The following is a 24,521-nucleotide window of genomic DNA, read 5'->3' on the forward strand; positions in this document are numbered from 1 at the left end:
TGCTGCCTGCACAACCTGGCACATACTGCACTGAAGGAGCTTCGGTGCTGTGGTCTCAGTTGGTCTCTCTCTCTCTCTCTCTCTGTCTCCATTTTAAAAGAGGCATTTCTCTGAACTTTGGTTTCATAGCCCTGGCCTTAGCTGTCAGCAGCTCTGGGTGTCTACTTCCCCCAGGAGGACAAGATGCCACTGGACACCACCACTGTGCCCAATGCCTAGGCTCCACTGTACCACCTCCTTCTTCCTCCTCTCCATTTGGACTCCATCTCTCCTCAGACAAAAGGGCCCCCAAGACCCTATCTGAATCTGTCACTGCTCCCTCCCCAAAAGTGGCTGTGCCCCACTCCCCAGCACTCAGACTTCTTGTTGCTAATGCTCCATACTCTGGAGCACCAAACGCCAGCATGCTTCCCTCCTTAGATTAAGGGCAGTGGGAGGGCTTGCCACTTCAGGGTGCAGAGTACAAGCTGCCTGAGTGACAAAGGGGTGACCTGCAGTTTCTAAGGGGACTCTGGCACTCCCAGAAACCACTGGGCTAAAAGATAAGGCTGTCAGAGCCTGGGCTGCAGCCCCACAGAGTCCTTGACACAGCTCTGGGGGAAGACCACTTGAACACAGGGCCAGAGCTATAGATGCAAGGCAGGGTGACCCTGGGTGAGATGCTGTCCTTGTCCCCAGGATGAGCTGTCTATCTTTCATGGTGTGGGGACCCCAGGGCAGCAGGCAAGTCCAGCCATGGCACTATCTGCTTAGGTCACCCCAGCATCATGTGACAAGCAGAAAGTCCCACCCCACCCCCCAGGTCCCAAAGGGTAGAGGCCCAAGACAGAGAAGGCAGAGGCCTGGTGTCCTCATCTTCTCCCCCCAGCCCCCACCATGCTCATAACAGGAGGTGGAAAGCCTGCCCAGTGAGCCCCAGAGCTGAACAGATGAGATGTCCCTTGCTTGGGCACAAGTCCCTGGAGAAAGCCTGGCTTAACCTGCCCCCTCCCAGAGATTCAAATGGTATAAAAGTCAAGGCGCTGAGGTGTTAAGGGGGAGCTCCAGCAAGTCAAATGGCAGACCAGCAAGACTAGGAGGGAGAAGGTACCATTCAGCGAGGGGTGGGGCATAGATGGGAAAATGAGGCCCAGGTGCTAAAGGGATATGGGGTGGGGCTGGAGGACACGTCAGGCTGCAGGCGGACAGCATTTATTTCTTGTGTCTTCCACAACCACCCCAGCACCCCCACCCACCCCCACCCCCCGCACAGGACAGATGGGATGCGATGGGGCAAGTCTACATGCCCCCATTCCCACCCCTACCCAAGAGGCCTGGCTGTCTGGAGCTGGGTGTGGCAGAAGGGGGAGCCAAAGCTGAGGAGCTCCCCCACCTGGGGGTTCTCCTGGCTGCCTGGTGCTGCAGGCTGAACCCTGGAAAACCCTGCAGGGCAGTAGCTACTAGGTCTCTGCTTCTCCTGCTGCTTTCAATCAGTGGGGCCTGGCTGTGCTATCCCTGGGCCTCCTCTGCCTCAGATCAAGTCGAAGCCTGGAGAGCATGGGGGCTCAGCACAGCCGCTTGCTGTCCAGGAGGGTCCTCCAGCCATCGGCCCAGGAGCACAGTCTGCGGCGGGGCGGCTGCAGCTGCTCATGCTGGTTGTGGCAGGCGGTGAATAGCACGTGCTCCCAGCTGGGGTTCGGCTCAGCCCCTGTAGACAGGAGAGCAAGGCTTCAGCCCAGAGCCAGCCCAAGGTCTGGGGGCTAAAGGAGTGGATACATCAACACTGGTCAGTCCACAATAGGACTGTGCCTCAGGACTCCTGATGGTGACTGGAGTTGAGCACCTTAATCAAGCCATACCTGAAGCCCTCCTCCCCCACCTTTCTTGTTAGGTGCACCAATACCCTCCCCCCTTCAAGTACTCCGAGGCTGATGCCCATTTGTTTAGTGAGAGGAGGGAATTCTAAAACAAAGGAGACAAGTGTGGGCCTTGAACTACCTGCCAGGAGAGAAACTGCTTTGCTTTTCAGCAAACATTGTTAAGTGAGATCCAGATTGCTCTTGAGTGGCCAGGAAGGTGGCACCATAGTAAAATGTATAACTTACATGCCTGAGACCCTGGCCTCAGCACCACAAAGACAAAATAAGTTCAACTCCATGGAAGGTAGACTGGTACTTTGGTCTCCATCGTCCCTCACTTCCCCCCTCACAAACAAATAATTTGTTTTGCCACCACATGTCCTTTCTGGGGGCTCTGTGTATACACAATTCCTCTGCTCCTGGCAGGTTCTTTTTTTGTTTAATAAAGAGGGTGAGAGGGCAGGGGAGGCAGTATAATGGTTATACAAAGAGACCCCCATGCCTGAGGCTCCAAAGTCCCAGGGTCAATTCCCCCATTCTATCATAAGCCAAAGTTGAACAGTGCTCTAGGTAAAAGAAAAGAAAGAGGGAGTTGGGCTGTAGCGCAGCGGGTTAAGCGCAGGTGGCGCAAAGCACAAGGACCGGCATAAGGATCCCGGTTCGAACCCCGGCTCCCCACCTGCAGGGGAGTCGCTTCACAGGCAGTGAAGCAGGTCTGCAGGTGTCTATCTTTCTCTCCCCCTCTCTGTCTTCCCCTCCCTCTCTCCATTTCTGTCTGTCCTATCCAACAACGACAACAACAATAATAACTACAACTAAAACAACAAGGGCAACAAAAAGGGAATAAATAAAATAAATATTTTTAAAAAAAAGCATTAAAAAAAAAAAAAGAAAGAGTGAGAAACACAGAGGGAGAGAAGGAGAGACACCATGCATCACTTGTGAAGCTCCCCATGCATGATGTTCCCATGTGGTGCCAGAGGCTCAAGCCTGGATCCTTATGCCTTATAACATATACAAACACCTACTGGGTCAGCTATCTCCTGCCCTGCCTCCCTTTTTTAGTTGGGCTGGGTAAGCACCAGAGCACATGGGGAAGCTCCACAGATGAGCAAGTGATGCGGTATCTCTCCTCTGATTCTCTATGAAATCCAAAGAGAGAGAATCATGATAGACTCATGTATGAGTGAAGCCCCAGTACAACAGAAAAAATAAATAAATAACAGCGTGGGACCAGGTGAAGCAAGACTCGGGTACCCTGGGATAGGGTGGGAGTCCAAAGCCCAGGCCCTGCTGCTGAGCCCACCTGGACCCCACCCTCCATGCCCATGCCACCCACCTATGATATCCACCCGGTCATCTATGAGGAGGTCTGCAGAAATCACCGTCTTATCTCTGGTCAGCACAACCTGGTCCAGGAAGTCAGGGCCGAAATGCTTCTCCACCCAGGCGTACTGGAGAGGGAGGCAGGAGGAAAGATGGAGACCCATCAGGCCACACCTCCTCCAGTCAGGAGGGTGAGAGCAGTGATTACTCCCCTCTGGGAGATCTGGGGAGCAACAGAAGTCACGCCTCAGTGTCCTCCCACCCCACCCCCACCACCTGGGGGCAGGACAAGGGAGGGGGAGAGGGGGACAGGACACATTGAAATAGTTGTCCTAGGACGCCTGGGAAGGCATGAAAATGGGTGTCCACAAAGCCCCTGGGCTGCAGGGCCTCCTTCCAGAAGGGCAATGGGGAGCTTGCATGCAGGTGTGGGAGGGGCTCACCTTCTCGTAGGGACAGTATTTATACATCTTGATGGGACTGGTGCAGATGAAGACCTCAGTGCTGTGAGAACAGAGAGGCAGTGAGCCTGCCAGCCTGCCCACTCCCCCACCCAGGGCACCAGTGCACCCCACACCCTGGAGCACACAGCCGCTCCCCCCTAAATCCCAAGACCCAGCTGCACCCAAGCCACTGAGCTGGAGGAAGGAAGGAAGGAAGGAAGGAAGGAAGGAAGGAAGGAAGGAAGGAAGGAAGGAAGGGAGGGAGGGAGGGAGGGAGGGAGGACTCACACAGAGCTGGTTTGTTTGTTACACAACATTTCACTCATGGGCAGTTTCCAAGACCTTCCAGATTCTGCCTATGGCACTCAGTGAGGACAAAGCACATACATCTGGCTACTCAGACAGAATGCTGAAAACCATGGCACAGTGGGTGGAGTATTGGACTCTCAGTGTGAGGTTCTGAGTTCAACCCCTGGCACTGCATGTGCCAGTGATACTCTGGTTCTCTCCTTGTCTCAAGTAAGTAAGTCTGTTTTAAGGCTGAATCCACCACTGTCACCCAGCCCAGTCCCTGAGTATCTCTCCTGCCTTTTCCCTTCTAACTCCACCCCACCAAGCTATTCTTCACTCAGCATGCAGGTAGACTAGTAGCTTCACTGAGGTAGGGCTGATGTGCTATAGACTACACACACATTCAAAGGTACTGTGTGAGCTCTAACAGGTATAAAATGCAGACTACCACAAGTAGGATGGCAGACACTTAACCCACTTGGTCAACACTCAGCCTGCTCCTCCCCTGATCTGTGGGCCCTGGGCAACCATAAATCTGTCTGCTATCATAGGTCAGACTGCATCTTCTAGAACTTTTTCACAAATAGCAAGAGTAAATACTCCCATTAGTCTGGTTTCTTTCACCTAGTAAAATTATAAGGGGGGAGATATTTTATTTTATTTTATTTTATTTTATTTTCCAACCAGGGTTATCACTGGAGCTTGCTATCAGCATTATAAATCCATCACTCCAGGCAGCATTTTTTCCTTTTCTTTCTATTTTGTTTGATAGGACAGATAGACATTGAGGTAAGAGTGGGAGATAAAGAGGGATAGAGAAAGACACCTGCAGACCTGTTTCACCACTTGTGAACTATCCCCCCTGCAGGTGGGGAGCAGGGACTCTTGTACAAAATAATGTGAGCTCAACAGAGTGTGCTACTGCCTCGCCTCCTATTTTATTTTTATTTACTTATTGGACAGAGACAGAGAGAAATTGAGATGGAAGATGGAGGGAGAGAGGAAGACAGAAAGACACCTGCAGCACTGCTTCACTTCACCAGCTTCCCTTCTGTTGGTGGGGAGCAGGGGCTCAAACCCAGGTCACCATTGACATGTGTGCTCAACCAGGTGTGCCACCATCTGGTCCTGATGTGGGGGATTCATTCATGTTAAATGTCAATAGTCCCTTTGTTTAATTGGGAATACAGAATGCTTTTGTATTTATTGCCACAAGGGTGTCATGTGAGCACATTCTTGGCAAGTTATTATTTTTAATTTAATTTTATTTTACCAGAGCACTGCACAGCTCTGGTTTATGGTGATACTAGGAGTTGAACCTATGACTTCAGATCCTCAGGCATGAAAGGCTTTTGCATAGCCATTATGCTGTGTCTCCAGGATATTTTATATTTTTAAGCTAGAGAGTTAGAAACAGAGAGGAAAAGACAGAGGGAGGAGAGACATCACAGCACTGCATCTCTCCTCATGAAGCTTTCCCTGTACATGGTGTTTCCACATAGAGGCTGGGGGTTCAAATACAGGTCCTCACTCATGATAAAGTGTGCATTCTACCAGGTGAGCTATCTCCTAGCCCTCCAGAAAGACTAACTTTTTAATACTGGGCTGTTGGAAAAGTCTTGATTTTTTTTTTTCTGTTTTTCTATGCAGAAATGTGCCATGACTTTCTGACAGCCGAATAGTTTCATTAGATATAATTCATACACTGCCAGTTTACTTTAAGCAGTTCAATGAATTTTAGTATATTACAGAGCTGCATAATCACATCAATCTTAGGATATTTTCATCTATCCCAAGAGAAATCCTATATCAAGTAATAGTCACAACCTATTCCTGTCCATGAATTTAGAAACCCACCTTCCCACTTCCCATCTTTATGATTTCTTAGTCTGCTATTTCTTATAAATTGAGTGTTGACAGCTCCTTCCCTTAAGCTTGTTTTTGCTTGGGCAATAGCATAATGGTTGTGCAAAAAGATTTTCACGTTTGAGACTCCGATGTCCCAGGTTCAATCCCCAGAACCACCAGAAGCCAAATAAATAAATAAATAAAGCATGTTTGCAAGTATCATTCACATTCATGCTCATGCCTCTCTGTTGCTGAGTAATATTCCATTGTATAATTCCATGTGTCAGAGTATGATTCCATGAGTAGTTCATTTGCTGGCAGCATGTATCACCTCTCAGTGCTCAATGCATGTAGTTTTGATTCAGCCAGGAAAAGCCCAGCATGTGGTGTAGAGTATGCTTGACAAATCTCCATCCACTGAAGCACTGAGCCTTCCTCTCTGCTTCAACAGACACAGGAATGCTCACTTTGACACTAACTGGGCCTACCCCTCACCCAGGCCTTAAGCACTGCCCACCTATAGGAAGCTACTGCCCAGTTAAGAACAAAAGAAGGAGGAAAGGACCAATGACAGGGTCTAGGCTACCATTCCAGTCTATGGTTTCTGAAAAAAAGAGTTAATTGGGAAGCTGTGGAGAAAAATATGGGGGGGGGGGGTAGGGGAGAGGAGATTCCAGGCTAAAATACAATGGAAGAAGGCAGCATTCTTGGTGGAAGTCATACAAAAAGCTCTGGAAAGTCCTATAGGAAAGAAATTTCCATTGCTTGATGTTTCCTACACTGCTTTGGTTAAAGAAGGCTGTGTAAGCTGGCTTGGACAGAGCACTGCTTTGTCATGTGTGAGACCCAGGTTTGAGCCCAGCCCTCACCATGTTGGAGGAAGCTTTGGTGTTGTGGTCTCTTTCTTGCAACTTGAAAGACTGCATAGTAGATCTAACTTGGGAACATGAGGTTCTGAGTTCAATCCCTGGCACTGCCTATGCCAGAGTGATGATCTGGTATTCTCTCTCTCTCTCTTTATCTCTCTCTCACCTACTAACTATTGGGCATAGCAGAGGACCTCTCATCATCATTACAGATAAAGACACCAAGACCAGGGTTGAGGCCTAACATCTAAGAACTGTAGCCTTGAGGAGGTTGACCTGAGATGAGATAGCCAAGCTCCTCCCAACCTCCAACTCATGCATCTCCCCTAAGCAACCACTGAATGAGGTTCAGGAGATGCAGATCTGGCCAAGAATAGAGCTCTGAAAAGCTCCAGTGCAAACACACATACCCTTTACCTTTTGAGACTCTTGTGGCAGATGGAAGAAGTTATAAGCCACTGTAAATCCAGTTCCAATCATAAGCCTCCCTGAAGCATACGCCTCTGAAGGACCTGAACTCAAAGTCAAAGGTAAGTTACTGGCCAAACACTTGTACAATTCAACTCAAGCTCTAGGCACTGTGTCGCTCTGATCCCCATTTATTATGTCAGAATTCTGAATGTTGACCCTGGGGAGGGCATTTACATGATATAAAGAATGCCCAAACATTTTTTAAGTCAGTGACTGAAAGGGAGAGAAAGGGAGAGAGATACCACAGCACCTAAGCTTCCTCCAGTGCTGGCTCAAATCTCAGCTGAATGTATGACAAAGCAGTCCAATTTTCTATTCTTTATTTTATACAGATAGAAGAGACAGAGAAGGGGGAGAGGAGAAGCACCACAGTATGCCCAATTATCCATGGAGTTCCCTGGTGTTATCCATAGTGCTTCCATGTGGTGCCAGGGCTGGAACCCAGGGCCTCACTCACAGTAGGATGTATGCTCTGGCAGGTGAGCTACTTCCTGCTCTGAGAGAGTTGGGTTTTTATTTTGTTTGTTTGTTTAACATACCCCAGCTCAGCTCTGGCTTCTGGTAGTGTAAGGGATTGAACCTGAGACCTCAGAGTCTCAGTCTTTTTGCAAAACCATTATATCTTCCCAGCCACCAAGGAGCATCTTTTAAACAAATGGTTTTCCATGAGACATCCATATGCACAAGAATGAAATGATACCCTTCATTATACCTTATACAAAAATTAATTCAAAACAGATCAAAGGTCTAAACAGAAGAATTAAACTGTGAAACACAGGAGCAAATCATGGTAACTTTGGATTATGCAAAAGACTTTTCGACATGACAACTATACACAAGTGACACAAGAAGACACATTAAGGGAGTCAGGTGGTAGTGCAGAGGGTTAAGTGCAGGTGGCGCAAAGCGCAATGACCTGCTCAAGGATCCTGGTTCCAGCCCCTGGCTCCCCACCTGCAGGGGAGCCGCTTCACAGGTGGTGAAGCAGGTCTGCAGATGTCTATCTTTCTCTTTCCCTTCTCTGTCTTCCCATCCTCTCTCCATTTCTCTCTGTCCTATCCAAAAACAACAACATCAATAACAGCAACAATAATAACTACAACAATAAAACAACAAAGGCAACAAAAGGGAATAAATATTTTTTTTTTTTTTATTTTTACCAGAGCACTGATCAACTCTGGTTTATGGTGGTGCAGGGGATTGAACCTGGGACTTCAAAGTCTCAGGCATGACAGTCTGTTTGCATAACCATTATGCTATCTACCCCTGCCCGGGAATAAATATTTTTTTAAAATTAAAAAAGAAGAAGACACATTAAGCCACAAAATAAACACATTTATATTTCAAAGGCCACCATCTAGAAAGACAGAATATATTTAAAGATCACGTTTCTGCTAAGAAATTTGTTATCTGGAGTACCTAGAGAACCCTCACCAGTTGGCAAGAAAAAAAGGTAAATAAACTGATTGAAAAAAAGCTTAGCAAGTGATTTGAACAAATACTCCTCAAAAATATATACAAAATGTATATAAGAACACAAAAAGGGGGCTGGGTGGTGGCACATCTGGTTTATTGCACATGTTACTGTGCACAAAGACCAGGGTTCAAGCCTCCTGTCCCCACCTACTTGGGGGAAGCTTCATAACTGGTAAAGCAATGCTGCATGTCAGTCTGTCTGCCTATCTATCTATCTCCCCTCACCCTATGAATTTCTCTTTGTTCTATCAAATACACTAAATAAAATAAAAACAGAGGTCCAGGCAGTAGTGCAGCGGGTTAAGTGCACATGGCACAAAGTGCAAGGACCGGACTAAGAATCCCAGTTCAAGCCCCCGGCTCCCCACCTGCAGGGGGTCCTCTTCATAAGCAGTGAAGCAGGTCTTCAGGTGTCTATCTTTCTCTCCCACTCTCTGTCTTCCCTCCTCTCTTGATTTCTTTCTGTCCTATCCAACAACAACAACAACAGCAATAGCAATAATAACAACAACAACAATGAACAAGGGCAACAAAAGGGGGGGAAAAAGCCTCCTTGGGGGGGAATACAAGTCCAAAAAGGATGACAGAGGACCTAGTGGGGGTTGTATTGTTATATGGAAAACTGGGAAATGTTACGCATGTACACACTATTGTATTTACAGTCGAATGTAAAACATTAATTCCCAAATAAAGAAATTAAAAAAAAAAAAAAGCCTCCAGGAGCAGTAGGTTCATGCAGGCACCAGCAATAACCCAGCAATAACCTTGGAGACAAAATAAATAATAATATAAAAGATAAATAAATAAAATAAGATAAAAACAATGCTAAAACACACAAAGGTAAACAATGTTAGCCATCACAGAAATGAAAACATAATGACCATAATGATATATCACTTCACAATTGTTGATGACCAGAATAAAAACAGACAAGCATTAATGAAACTGTGGAGAAAGTGTAATCTCCTTCCATAATGTGAGAATGATGTGATCATTCTGAAAGATACTTTGAGGGGCCAAGTGGTGGTGTACCTAGTTGAGCCCATGTATTACAATGCAATAAGGACCCAGGTTCAAACCCCCAGTCCCCACCTGCAGAGGGAAAGCTTCACAAGTGGTGAAGCAGGGCTGAGGTTATCCCTCTGACTCTCTTCCTTTCTATCTTCTCCCACCCTTCTTGCTTTTTCTCTGTCCCTAATAAAAAACAACTATTTTTTTTTTAAAAAAAGAAAAATAGTTTGGCAGATCTCCAAATGCTAAACATGGATTTGCCATATGATTAAGTAATTCTAGCTCTAGGTAAAATACCTAATAAAAATGAATGCACACATACACACACACACACACACACACAGCAATACTATTCATAATTTTTCAAAGTAGAAAAATCAAAATGTTCATCAACTGATGAATGAATGAGCAAAATGTGGCATATTCACATGGTGAAGTACTATTCAGCAATGAAAAGGAATGAAGTACTGATTTTGCCACAAGACTGAACACTGGAAACATAGTGAGTTAATAAAGTCAAACAAAAAGGAAATGTCCAAAATAATCAAATTTATGAAGATACAAAGGGAAAATCTGGGTGGTGGCACATGAGGTAGAGTGAACACATTAGCATGTATAAGGACCTGAGTTCATGCCCCTGATCCAACATCTGCAGGGGGGAAGCTTCACAAGCAGTGAAGCGGTGCTACAGGTGTCTCTCTTTGTCTCTCTCCCTCTCTATCATCCTCTCCACTCTCAATTCCTATCCTATCAAATAAAAAGAAAAGGGGGATAAAATGGCCACTGGGAATAGTGGATTCATAGTGCCCCAGAGATAACTGGTGGCAATAAAAAATAATAATAAATAAAGATACAAAAGAACATAAGTGTATGATGATTAACAGTTACAGGGTTTGGTTTTTAATTAATTAATTTTAATTAACTATTTTTACCAGAGCACTGCTCAGCTCTGGCTTACGGTGGTGCAGGGGACTGAACCTGGGTTTGTTTTGTTTGTTTTTTCATCATCACCAGCATTCTGCCGGGGCTTCTCACCTACATGACTTCACCACTCCTGGTGGGCTCTTTCTGTATTTCCAGTTAGAGAGACAGAGAGAAAGAGAGAGAAAGAGAGGAGAGGGAGTCGGGCGGTAGCACAGCGGGTTAAGCACACAGGGTGCGAAGCACAAGAACCTGCGCAAGGATCCCGGTTCCAGCCCCCGGCTCCCCACCTGCAGGGGAGTCGCTTCACAAGTGGTGAAGCAGGTCTGCAGGTGTCTATGTTTCTCTCCCCCTCTCTGTCTTCCCCTCCTCTCTCCATTTTTCTCTGTCCTATATAACAACGATGACATCAGTAACAACAACAATAATAACTACAACAACAATAAAAAAACAATAAGGGCAACAAAAGAGAAAATAAATATTAAAAATTTTAAAAAGAGAGAGAGAGAGAGAGGAGAGACATCACAGAACCACTTGTGAAGCTTCCTTTTTGTATGCTGCTTTCTTGTGGTGGCCAGAGACTTGAACCTGGGTCCTCAAACATGGTAAAGTGTGTGCTCTACAAAGCAAGTCATTTCCCAGTCCCCTAGGTTTTGTTTGTCTGTTTGTTTTAGATAAGCCACAGTGAGACAGAGAGTAAAAGAGACCACAACACCAAGACTTCTTTCAACATGGTGGAGGCCAGACTCAAACTAGGTCATGCACATGGCAAAGCAGTGCACTATCCAAGTGAGCTATTTTACTGCCCCCCCCCCATGTTTCTTGTTGGGGTGTATGGTACAGCCCAGAAGCTGGTGCAGTGAATAAAGTGTCAGACTCTCAAACATGAGATCCTAAGTTTGGTCCCAGTGTCACATGTGCCAAAGTGATGCTCTGTTTGTCTCTCATACCATCTCTTATAAATTAGTCTTTACAAATAAAATGCAGTAAACCTTTCATAATATAAAGTAACGACCCAGGAGGTGGTGTGGGTGATAAAGTATTGGATTTTCAAGAATGAAGTCTTGAGTTTTATCCCTGACATCATGTGCCAGAATGATGTTTTGTAGTTCTCTCTCTCTCTCTCTCTCTCTCTCTATATATATATATATATATATATATATATATATAAAAAAATATTTAAATAATAAAATGGTATACAGCATGAGAATCAATTATATAAAGGCTGTTTTTTAAGTTTTTTTTTTAACCAGAGCACTGCTCAGCTCTGGCTTATGGTGGTGTGGGGGACTGAACCTGGGGTTTTGGAGCCTCAAGTATGACAGTCTCTTTGCATAACCATTATGCTACCTACCCTCCGCCCTTAAGTTCTTTTTTAAAACACTTTCTGAACGCTTTTTTAAAAATATTTCTTTATTTTTAATTTGCTTTTCCCCCTTTTGTTGCCCTTGTTGTTTTATTGTTGTTGTAGTTTATATATATATTTTTTTGCCTCCAGAGTTGTCGCTGGGGCTCAGTCAATGACTGCCACCCCTCCAGATTCAAAGGAGGTCTCGAAACTTTACATCAGGCTCAACCTGACGCTGTTGACTGGCTATGGAAGAAGGGCAAACGCTAGAAGAAGAAGTGCCTGCACTACGAATTCACTGCTCCTCGGGGTCATTTTTTCCATTTTATTGGATAGGATAGAGAGAAACTGAGAGAGAAGGGGAAGATAGAAATGGGGAAGGAATGACAGACACATGCAGACCTGCTTCACCTCTTGTGAAGTGTCCTTCCTGCAGATGAGGAGCCAGGGCTCAAACTGGGATCCTCATGTAAGTTCTTGTGTTTCATACTATGTGCGCTTAACTTGGTGCACCACTGCCTGGCCCCCTGATCTTTCTTTTTTTTTTTTTAATATTCTTATTTACTTATTATTGGATAGAGAAAGAGATAAAGTGAGCAGGGAGATGAGATAGGGAGGGAAAGAGACAGAGAGACACCTGCAGCCCTACTTCACCACTCGTGAAGCTTTCTACCTGCAGGTGGAAACCAGGGCTTTTAACTAGGTCCTTGCACACTGTAATGTGTATGCTTAACCCAATGTGCCACTGGGAAGCACATGGTCTGTAACTACTAATGGATATCAGTAGAATGTATGAGTGTGACTTCCAGTCATAGAACCAATTTGTCGGGAGCCATAATGACACTGCACATCACGCCCCTACGATGGCGCCGGCCACGTGGTGGTTAAACCAGTAAAGTGGTAAACAACTTTGCGGAAGTTGGACGATCCAACTGAACAGACTGCATGCTGTACACGTGAACTCTTTTATGATTGGTAGAAGGCTGCATGATCTATGAATGCTGCATGCTTGCTTAATGCCCATTGGCTGACTATGTAACAGTGAAAGGTACTTAAGGTGGCCATAAGAAGGAAATAAAGGGAAATTAAGGAAGAGGATTCTGGTGTCCGTGCTGTTGTTGCGGGCCGACAGCGACAAGTGGTGCCGAAACCCGGGAATCTCAAAATGGTCCGTGAGTAAACCGAAAGCTAGTCAAACAGACTAGGGAGCTGCGAGAAGTGCAGGATTGTGATCACAGGTTAAGCTGCTTTGAAGCAGGGCGTCACCATGGGAGGCTTTCAGTCAAGCCAGCGCATGGAGGGAACTATTAAGAAATTACTGAAGAGTAATGGGACCCCCGTTAAGACGGGGACCATTAGAACTTTCATGTCCACGGTAGAAGAGGTCGCTCCATGGTTCCTGGAAGAGGGACTTCTTACCGTCCCGCAATGGGAGCACCTTGGAGAAGTTTTCAGAAAGATAGAGGACAAGGAGGGGCCCCCGAGGCCGGGAACTTTAGGATTGTGGACCCTGATGAAATCCTGTCTAGTAAAGAGGGGAGAATCAGCAGACGCCTGTGTGGATCCCGGAAAGGTTGACCCGTGCTATGACGCATAAAGATGACTCCCCCGCGTGCCCTGCTGATCATGATGATGGTGATGACGACGGCCAGGGCACAAACGCGAACCCTGTGGAGTCCGGCCCGCGCGTGGCCATTCCCCCTGCCAGTGACCAATGAGTCCAAAATCCTGCCAGCCTTCCTGTCCACAAATGCCTCCACAGGACTTCCTACAGTGCCTTTCGACCCGGCCACAGGATACTTCAATACCACGGACTTTCTACTCCAAGGGACTGTCTGCTTTCAAGCCCCCGGGGTCTCGGCAGACTCTGTCGGACCCTGCGTGACGCCTTTGAATCAGACCCTGGGACATTTCTCCAATAGCTCCGGGCGCCCCTGGGCAGTCACAGTGACTTCTGCCACTGTCCCTCGGGTCTGCCGTCGGGTGTGCAACTCCACCTTGCAGGTTCCCGACCTTTAGCAACAGCTCTTTTGGAGGATATAACTACTCCTTTGGCAATCCCACGCAGGGTGCCCCAGTCAACCCTTGGCAAGTGTGGCTGTTCTGCACCTCGGGCGGGGGTTGCTCGGACATTTCCCCTTTCTCCTTTGTGCGGGGGGCTACGTGGAAAAACTGCACCTATTCTTATACTCCCAGAGAGACGTTTGAAACTAATGTTTCTCCTTCTGAATGCAATGCTACATTGAATTTCCCCCTACACCTGTATGTGTACAGCCCCCGTTCACGTTCATTGTTCATGCTTCGGTTAATACCACCCGGCTGCCTTGTAAGTCAGGGAGATGTAACAATGTTGGAAAGGTATGGGCACAGCTGTAGTGGCCAGGGTACCCACTTATCTCCCTGTACCCACTAAGATAGAGGAAGGAGAGTTAGAGATTTTGCTCCGCCCCAGGCGAGATTTTGGCATCACAGCGGCAATTGTTGCTGCCATTGCTGTATCTGCCACTGCTGCCACGGCGGCAGGCATTTCCCTAGCTACCAGCATACCTACTGCAGAAGCTCTAAATAATCTCACCGCATCCACGGCCGAGGCCTTACAAACCAATCTAGCTGTTGTTCAACAACTCAGAGCAGGTATCATGATTGTGAACCAAAGGGTAGACCTTCTCCAAGAGTCAGTTGAGCAAATAGAGGGTATGCTGGCTGCTCATTGCGTGCGGAGCATGCCTGGAGTGTGAGTCACCAGTACGGCATGGGTCAATAACAGTCTGGCAGCTAATCACTCCAGGCGATTATCCCTGATGCTCAGTGGCACCTGGTCCGCTGAGTTTGACACGCTGACCAAGACCATGAGACGCCAAATTTTCTCCATTAATACCACCAAAGTGCAGATTGCCATGGCAAAAGAGTTTGCCGCTTATGTGCTCTCGGCAGTCTCCCACCTAAAAGAATGGGCTGGAGTAGGGGTCCTCGGGACAGCGCTTGTGGGTGCCATCATCCTGGGCCTTTATTAGTCTGTGTCATCTCAGAGCACAGGCTCGAGTCGAACGACAAATTATGGTCCAGGCCATGTTGGCTATCCAAGGTGGAGAGACCCCTCAAATCTGGCTAAGCATGCTGGACCAGTAGCCAAAGACGGGTAAGTTCCCTGGGGTTCCTATACCAACCTAAGACAGGCGGTGTGCCAAGCTGCCCGGCCGCTGAAGACGGGTAAGGGTACGAACAGTCTGGGACAACCTAAGACAGGCATGGTCCCCTGCTCATTTTATTATATATAAACGGGGGAGCTGTCGGGAGCCATAATGACACTGCACATCATGCCCCTAAGATGGTGCCGGCCATGTGGTGGCTAAACCAGTAAAGTGGTAAACAACTTTGCGGAAGTTGGACGATCCAACTGAACAGACTGCGTGCTGTACACGTGAACTGTTTTATGATTGGTAGAAGGCTGCATGATCTATGAATGCTGCATGCTTGCTTAATGCCCATTGGCTGACTATGTAACAGTGAAAGGTACTTAAGGTAGCCATAAGAAGGAAATAAAGGGAAATTGAGGAAGAAGATTCTGGTGTCCGTGTCGTTGTTGCGGGCCGACAGCGACACCAATTAACTCCCTAAAGCAAAACAGAAGTATCTCCTACAACACTTTAAAATACACTCTTTCTTCACCACCCTTGCTCACCAGCTTGCCTATGACACTTGGTTCTTTTCAGCACTTAGTACAACCTCTGATCACCTTTAGTGGGATGACTCTGCCTCACATCTACATTCTAGAGGGACTGCCAGCTCTCCAAGAGCATGTCTCATCCAGCTTTACACCACTGGCACGCTATGACAGCTCAGAAGCCTGTGGAATCATCGAACTTTGCACATCCACAGAACCAGGAAAATTAGAGGGCTAGGGATGGTTCTGCAAAAAGACGTTCATGCCTGAGGCTCTGAGGTCCCAGGTTCAATCCCCAGTACCACCATAAACTGAGTAGTGCTCTGATAAAATGTTTAATTAATTAAATTTTAAAAGGGTGGGGGAGATAGCATAATGGTTCTTTTTCTTAAGATTTATTTATTTTGGATAGAGGATAAAAATTGAGAGGGAGGAAGAGAGGGATAAAAAGAGAGAAGGAAGGAGGGAGGGGAAACATGTGCAGCATTTCTTCACCATTTGTGAAGCTTTCCCCCTACAGGTGGGGACTGGGGGCTTGAACCTGGAGTCCTTCCACATGGTAACATGTATGCTCAACCAGATGCACCACCACCTGCCCCCTTAGCATAGTGATTCTGTTGAAGACTTTCATGCCTGAAAACACCAGAGGTCCCAGATTCAGTTCCCTGTACCAACATAAGCCAGAGCTGAGCAGTAACGAAAATAAGTTAATTAAATTAAATTAAAAACAGGTCTAGTTAGGATCACTGCCATTATTACTGGAGTCCATTTTATTCAGTTAGTTTTTTTTTTTAATCTAGTCCAGTAAAGATGAAATAAGCATAATCCCATGTGGAGAGTGAGGAGCAAAGAGGGAAGGAGACAGATGAGGGGGGCAGAAGACAGATGTAGTGTTGGCCGAGCATAGGGCTGGGCTGCAGATACACTTACTTCTTCAGGTTGGCCATCTCCTTCACAGCTTCAACCGCCCCTGGCAGAGGCTCAAGGTCTAAGAAGAAGTTTTCTGATTCCCATATGCTGATGGCCTTCTCCTAAAAAGACAAGAGAAGTGGGTGACTTGCAGGGACCTCAGCAGGTGGACTCCCCTAGTGGGGGGAAATGGGGACATGTCTAAAGAAGAGAGTGGCTCCCTGAGGGCTTCACCCCTACACACACCCTGAGGCATGTTTCAGGTGTGGGGAGTTTGCTTAGAGTTTAGGGGCTCTGGGCCTGCTCCAGGGAGGATGGGATTTGTATAAGGATTCAGCAGGGAGGTCTGCAGTGGCGCAGTGGGTTAAGCGCATGTGGCACAAGGCGCAGGGACCGGCATAGGGATCCCAGTTTGAGCCCCCGGTTCCCCACCTGCAGGGGAGTCGCTTAACGGGCAGTGGAGCAGGTCTGCAGGTGTCTATCTTTCTCTCCCCCTCTGTCTTCCCCTCGGCTCTCCATTTCTCTCTGTCCTATCCAACAATGAACAACATCAACAATGGCAATAATAATAACCACAACAAGGCTACAACAACAAGGGCAACAAAAGGGGAAAAAATGGCCTCCAGGAGCGGTGGATTCATGGTGCAGGCACCGAGCCCAGCAACAACCCTGGAGGAAAAAAAAAAAGGATTCAGCAGGGACCTGCTGAGGCCAGCAGTGCTGGAGAACCCAGGTGGTGCTATGGGCAGGAGGCAGTATGGGTGCTCCAAGGGCGGAGTAGGTCCCACCCCAACACTACAAATACTAGCATCACTGAAATATGAGAGCTGGAGAGATGCTTAGATCCTTAAGAGCCCTGCTTTCCCTTGATGGGTAAGAGCATGAAGAAGACCTGTGGGCAGGGCTTTGTGCTCCTTGCTCCCATCGGCCATTTACTGTTTTATGTGGCAGGATAACAAGAAGTAGCCTATTTAAAAACAAAAAATAGGGGTGAGGTGGTGGTGCACTTGGTAGAGCAGACATGTTACCCTGTGCAAGGGCCCAGGTTCAGACCACTGCTCCCCATCTGCAGGGGGAGAAGCTTTACAAACTGTGAAGCAGTGTTGTGGTATCACTCTCCTCCTCCCCACTCAACTTCTCTCAACTCAAATAAATAAATAAATAAATAAATAAATAAATAAAATGCTTTTTAAGAAGTAGGAAGCCAGCAAGTTGACTTATTTGGACATTGTGCTGCTTTGCATGACCTAGGTTCAAGCATGGCCTCCCAATGCACTGAAGGAAGCTTTGGTGCTATGGTCTCCCTTAACCTCTCTCTTTCTCTCTCCCTGCCTCTGTATCTATTTTTAAAAAATAGGGACCTGGTGGTGGCTCACTCAGTAGAGTGTACATGTTACCATGCACAAGAACTAGGGTTCAAAACCATGTCTCCTCATCCACCTTACAAATGGTGGAATAGTAATACAGGTACCTCTCCTTCTCTCTCCCTATCTCTGTCTCTCACCCTCTATCTAGAAAAAAATAAGAGAAAAAAATGACCACTGGAAATGGTAGAATCATATAGGCACCAATCCTCAATGACAATGCTGGTAGCAAAAAAAAAAAAAAAGGGGGGGATAGATAGCATAATGGTTATGTAAAGAGATTCTCATGCCCAAGGCCCAAAGTGCCACACTACCATACGCCAGAGCTGATCAGTGTGCTGGTAAAAAAAAGGATTTAAGTCTGAAGGCCAAAGGGCCCTGTGGTGGCATACTATGTGTAAGGACCTGGGTTCAAGCCCCTAGGCCCACCTGCAGAGGGGAAGCTTCATGAGCAGTGGAGCAGGTCTGCAGGACTCTGTGTGCCCTTATCTTTACTAGAAAAGGAGGAAGGAGGGGTAAATGGCCACCAGGAGCAATGGAATGGCCATGCAGGCACAGAGCCATAGCAATATCCTGATGATAATTAAAAAAAGAAAGAAAAGAAAATTTTTATTTTTTAAAACCAGAGCCATGGCTCATCTGGCTTGTGGTGGTGTTGAGGACTACACACATATTTCTTTTTCTTTTTTTTCTTTCTATTGCCACCAGGGTTACTGCTGGGACTTAGTCCTGGCACTATGAATCAACTGCTTCTGGCAGCCTTTTTTTTCCTGCCCCCCCTTCCACTTCTATTTTATTTTATAGACCAAACAGAAATTGAGAAGGGAGATGAAGATAGGGGTCTTCAGGCCTGCTTTAACACTCTTGAAGTGTACCCCTGCAGGAGGGGAATGGGGGCTGGAATCTAGGTTCTTGTGCATGATAGCATGTACTCAACTGGGTGTACCACCAACAGGCCCCCAAATTTTTTCCTCCAGGGTTATCGCTGGGGTTCAGTGCCTGCACTACAAATCCACTGCTCCTGGAGGGTATTTCTTTTTATATAGGATAGGACAGAGGGAAATTGACAAGAGGGGAAGATAGAGAGGGGGAGAGAAAGACTGACACCTACAGACCTGCTTTACCGACCATGAAATGACCCACCCCCCTTGCAGGTAGGAAGCCAGGGACTCAAACCAGGATTCTTGTGCAGGTAGGTCCTTGCACTTTGTACTCTGTGCACTTAACCCTGTGTGCTACTGCTTCCTCCCTGCCCCCCATCAACATATTTTCATAAATAAAAAATAAAGTTCAAGGGCCAAAATTCCAGGCCATCATTTACAGATGAGCAAAGTCAGGCTCCAAGTGAGGACTGACCTAATGTCACAGGGCAACTTGGTGACACTGTGAGAAACAGGAGTAGAGGCCCATCTCCCACCCCTCAGTCAGGGGTTCCCACTTTCTGCTGCTGAGCTCAAATCACCTTTGCAGAATGCCACACTTCCCCTAAGTCAGGGACAAGGGCAATTGGGGGTGGGGGGGCTCAGAAACACTGCTCAGCTGCTAAGAAACAAAGGTGTGAGCCCTGCTGTGTGCATAGGGCAAGAGGTGTTGCCTGCAGGCCAGAAGCTTCAGATGGCACTCCATGCACAGCCATGTCAGCCCGACTCTTGCCAACTATAAGGTATCACGCAAGTGGGTGCTTCTCACTGACATGTGTCCTTATACCTCACAGGAACCACATCCCTCATTTCAGGTGAAGAAATAGAGGCTTGCAGGAAGACACTTACAGGGGGTCTTGACAAGGGATGTTAAGGGCAGGTCCAGGTCATAAAGAGGTCCTGGAGGAAGGACTTCCAGCTTATTTATGAACCTCAATATGCAAGCAAGGCATCCTGGAATAACTAATAGCAGAAAAGGCTGACCTGCTCCTGCTTAGGTGTACCAACAGCCTACAAAAGGAATTGAGGGAGTCAGGCTGTAGCTCAGCAGGTTAAGTGCAGGTGGTACAAAGCACAAGGACCGGCATAAGGATCCTGGTTAGAGCCCCGGCTCCCCACCTGCAGGGGAGTCACTTCACAGGCAGTGAAGCAGGTCTACAGGTGTCTATCTTTCTCTCCCCCTCTGTCTTCCCCCATCTCTCTCCATTTCTCTCTGTCCTATCCAACAATGACGACAACAATAATAATGACAATTAAAAAAAAAAAAAAACACACTCCTCTCCTCTCCCAGATCAACTAGGAATACCAAAAGAGATCACCCGGGACAGAAACAAGACAGGACTAGAATGACCACAGGAACCCACTAAACCACCGGTGAGTACAAACACATGTGGCTGGTGACAGAGAGGACCATAGGGAGAGATTAAGTGACTGCTAACAGACCAGCAGTTTATCAGTTTAGACACCACCTCCAGTCTGCTCCACCAACAAGGGGACAGATGAAGGGAGGATAGGACTACCCGGAGACTCACCAAGTGCAACTCTGAGTCTCCATTGCTACTGCCCTCAGAATCTGGTGCAGCGACAGGAAGAGACACCAGGGGACAGAGATCTAACCAGGAAACTCAGGAGAAGACCTATACCTTAGTGGCATAGCTGAGGGGCTGTGAAAGTCTCTTTGCATAACCACTGGATTATCTCTGCCACACCCTGCTTTATCTCTTGGTCAGGAGTCAGTGATTAAGCTAAGAAGCCTATTGATAGTTTAAAAGCCCTCAGGCTCCCATAGCCTACAGGGAAGAAAAAAAAAGAGGCTTTTAAACCACTGAGCTCCAACTCAAGGATTAAAATACTATTGAAACAACTGATAACTTCCACCAATCTGAACCCTTTAATTAACTTACTTAGACACAAGTCAATCCAGGCAATAGTGATCAGTAATTTGAAAAGTACTGAGAGAGGGAACTCATAACATAACATATAAAATGGTTAAAACAACAAGAAGAAATATTGGAGAAACGAACCAGGACAAGAGTCCAGCTAAAAGTCCCCCAGAGGGTGAAGCACAAAATAACGACTTCAACATCCAAACACTAGCTAAGGAAATAATCACAGGAGTGAGTAAAGAATTTGAAAAAATTGTAATCAGAAATACAGGAACAACAAATGAGACTATGGAAGAAAATACTAATTATCTCATGGTTATTAGAGAGCTGAAAGCTGAAATCGCTGAGCTAAGAACGCAACTGGCCTGAGCAAGCTAAAACAGTATCAGAACAGGGCAACAAAATAGATGAACTCCAGAAAACAGTAGAGGGCAAAGAGAATAGAATCAATGAGGCTGAAGACAGAATTAGCAAGATCGAGGACGAATCAGAGACAACTAAAAAAGAAGTAAGAGATCTCAAAAAGAGATTAGAGATGCTGAAAACAACAACAGAGTCCTATGGGATGACTTCAAAAGAAACAATATACGCATTATTGGCATACCAGAGGAAGAAAGAGAGGGAGAGGAAGAAAGCATTCTCCAGGCCATAATAGCTGAAAACTTCTCTAGTCTAAACAACATCAAAGACATAAAGATTCAAGAAGCCCATAGGGCCCCAAACAGAATTAACCCAGACCTAAAGACACCAAGACACATCATACTTAGAATGGAAAGGAATAAGGATAAAGAAAGGATCCTGAAGGCTGCAAGAGAAAAGCAAAGAGTCACCTACAAAGGAAAACCCATAAGATTAGCAGCAGACTTCTCCATACAAATACTACAGGCCAGAAGAGAATGGCAAGATATCTATCGAGTGCTCAATGAGAAAGGCTTTCAACCAAGACTACTGTATCCTGCTAGACTGTCATTCAGACTAGATGGAGGCATAAAAACCTTCTCAGACAAGCAACAGTTGACGGAATCAAGTATCACCAAGCCTGCCCTGAAAGAAGTTCTGAAAGGTCTCCTATAAACAATCAGACCACCATAAATAGGACATATATCAGAACACTCTAAAACTCTACAAGAATGGCGTTAAAATATCTTCAATCTTTGATATCAATAAATGTCAATGGCCTACATTCACCTATTAAAAGACACAGAGTAGGAAGATGGATCAGAAAATGCAGCCCAACAATATGCTGTCTACAGGAAATTCACCTAAATCAACAAGACAAACAAAAACTTAAAGTGAAAGGATGGAAAACTATCATACAAGCCAATGGCCCACAAAAAAGGGCAGGAAAAGCTATTCTCATATCTGACATGATAGACTTTAAAATAGATAAGATTAAAAAGATAGGGATGGACACTACTTAATGCTCAGAGGATCAGTCAATCAAGAGGACTTAACAATTATTAACATCTATGCACCCAATGAGAAGCCATCTAAATACATCAAACTTCTACTGAAAGAGCTACAGCAATATATTAACAGCAACAGTCATAGTAGGGGACCTCAACACCCCACTCTCTCAACTTGACAGATCATCCAGGCAGAAAATCAATAAAGACATAAGGGAGCTAAATGAAGAGATAGATAAACTAGAACTATTGGACATTTTCAGAGTCATTCATCCCAAGAAACTAGAATACACATTTTACTCAAATCCACATGGGTCATTCTCAAGGATAGACCATATGTTAGGCCACAAAGACAGCATCAGCAAATTCAAGAGCACTGAAATCATCCCAAGCATCTTCTCAGACCACAGTGGAATTAAACTAACACTTAACAATTAACAAAAGATTAGTAACAGTCCCAAAATATGAAAGCTCAAAAGTACACTTCTTAACAACTTCTGGGTCAAAGAGGAAATCAAGGAAGAAATCAAAATGTTTCGAGACTTCATTGAAAATGAAGACACAAGCTATCAAAATATTGGGACACAGCTAAGGCAGTACTAAGAGGGAAGTTCACAGCCATACAAGCACACATTAGGAAACAAGAAAAAAGCACAAATAAACAGCCTGATTGCGCATCTTCAAGACCTAGAAGAAGAAGAAGAAGAAAGTAACCCCTAAAGCAACCAGAAGGACGGAAATCACTAAAGTTAGGGCGGAAATAAATAACCTTGAGAATATGAAAACCATACAAAAGATCAACGAAAATAAATTTTGGTTCTTCGAAAGAGTGAACAAAATCGATAAACCTTTAGCCAGACTCACAAAACAAAAAAGGGAGAAGACCCAAATAAATCGGATACTAAATGAAAAAGGAGTTATCACAACAGACACTGCAGAAATTCAACATATCATGCGAGGCTTCTATAAACAACTATATGCCACCAAGCTAGAGAACCTGGAAGAAATGGACGATTTCCTAGATACCTACCAACTTCCAAAACTAAGTCAAGAGGAAGTAGATAACATGAACAGGCCCATCACAGCTAATGAAATGGAAACAGTTATCAAAAATCTCCCCAAAAATAAAAGTCCTGAACCAGATGGTTTTACAAATGAATTCTACAAAACCTTCAAAGAAGAATTAATAACTCTACTTTTAAAAGTCTTCCAGAAGACTGAAGACACTGAAATACTCCCTGCCAGCTTCTATGAAGCCAGCATCACTCTGATACCAAAAGCAGACAGGAACACAACCAAAAAAGAAAACTTCATCTCTGATGAACATAGATGCGAAAAAATAGAACAAAATTCTAGCCAACCAGATACAGCAGTATATGAAAAAGATTATTCATCATGACCAAGTGGGGTTTATCCCAGGCATGCAAGGTTGGTTTAATATACGTAAATCAATCATTGTGATCCACCACATCAACAAAAGCAAGACCAAAACCACATGGTCATATCAATAGATGCAGAGAAAGCCTTTGACACAATACAACATCCCTTTATGATCAAAACACTACAAAAAATGGGAATAGATGGAAAATTCCTGAAGATAGTGGAGTCCATATATAGCAAACTTACAGCCAACATCATACTCAATGGTGAAAAACTGGAAGGATTTCCACTCAGATCAGGTACAAGACAGGGCTGCCCACTATCACCATTACTATTCAACATAGTGTTGTAGTGTTGAAAGCTCTTGCCATAGCCATCAGGCAGGAGCAAGGAATTAAAGGGATACAGACTGGAAGAGAAGAAGTCAAACTCTCCTTATTTGCAGATGACATGATAGTATACATGGAAAAACCTAAGGAATCCAGCAAGAAGCTTTTGGAAATCATCAGGCAATACAGTAAGGGATCAGGCTATAAAATTAACATTCAAAAGTCAGTGGCATTACTCTGTGCAAACACTAAGTTAGAAGAAATTGAAATCCAGAAATCAGTTCCTTTTACTATAGCAACAAAAAAAAATAAAATATCTAGGAGTAAATCTAACCAAAGAAGTGAAAGACTTGTATACTGAAAATTATAAGTCACTACTCAAAGAAACTGAAAAAGACACAAAGAAGTGGAAAGATATTCCATGTTCATGGGTTGGAAGAATTAACATCATCAAAATGAATATACTACCCAAAGCCACCTACAAATTTAATGCTATCCCCATCAAGATCCCAAGCACAATTTTTAGGAGAATAGAAAAAATGCTACAAATGTTTAGGAGAATAGAAAAAATGCTAGAAATGTTTATCTGGAACCAGAAAAGACCTAGAATTGCCAAAACAATCTTGAGAAAATAGAACAGAACCGGAGGCATCACACTCCCAGATTTCAAACTGTATTATAGGGTCACTGTCATCAAAACTGCTTGGTACTGGAACATGAACAGACACACTGACCAGTGGAATAGAATTGAGAGCCCAGAAGTGAGCCCCCACACCTATGGACATCTAATCTTTGACAAAGGGGCCCAGACTATTCAATATAGA

The 24,521-nt window shown here is 45.4% G+C and overlaps 1 protein-coding gene across 1 annotated transcript in view; it reads right to left on the reverse strand.

The window, feature by feature from the left end:
• Window positions 1-1,247: 1,247 nt before the first annotated feature.
• NT5M (5',3'-nucleotidase, mitochondrial) overlaps window positions 1,248-24,521 on the reverse strand; it is a 28,330-nt gene continuing 5,056 nt past the window's right edge. The window contains exons 2-5 of the mRNA XM_007526222.3: window positions 16,434-16,534; window positions 3,608-3,668; window positions 3,178-3,292; window positions 1,248-1,687 (exon numbers count right to left, since the gene is read on the reverse strand). Coding sequence (XP_007526284.2) covers window positions 1,545-1,687; window positions 3,178-3,292; window positions 3,608-3,668; window positions 16,434-16,534 — 420 coding nt within the window. The 3' untranslated portion in view covers window positions 1,248-1,544. The remainder of the gene's footprint in view (window positions 1,688-3,177; window positions 3,293-3,607; window positions 3,669-16,433; window positions 16,535-24,521) is intronic.

The sequence above is a fragment of the Erinaceus europaeus genome, chromosome 12, assembly GCF_950295315.1.
Source record: "Erinaceus europaeus chromosome 12, mEriEur2.1, whole genome shotgun sequence".
NCBI lineage: Eukaryota > Metazoa > Chordata > Mammalia > Eulipotyphla > Erinaceidae > Erinaceus > Erinaceus europaeus.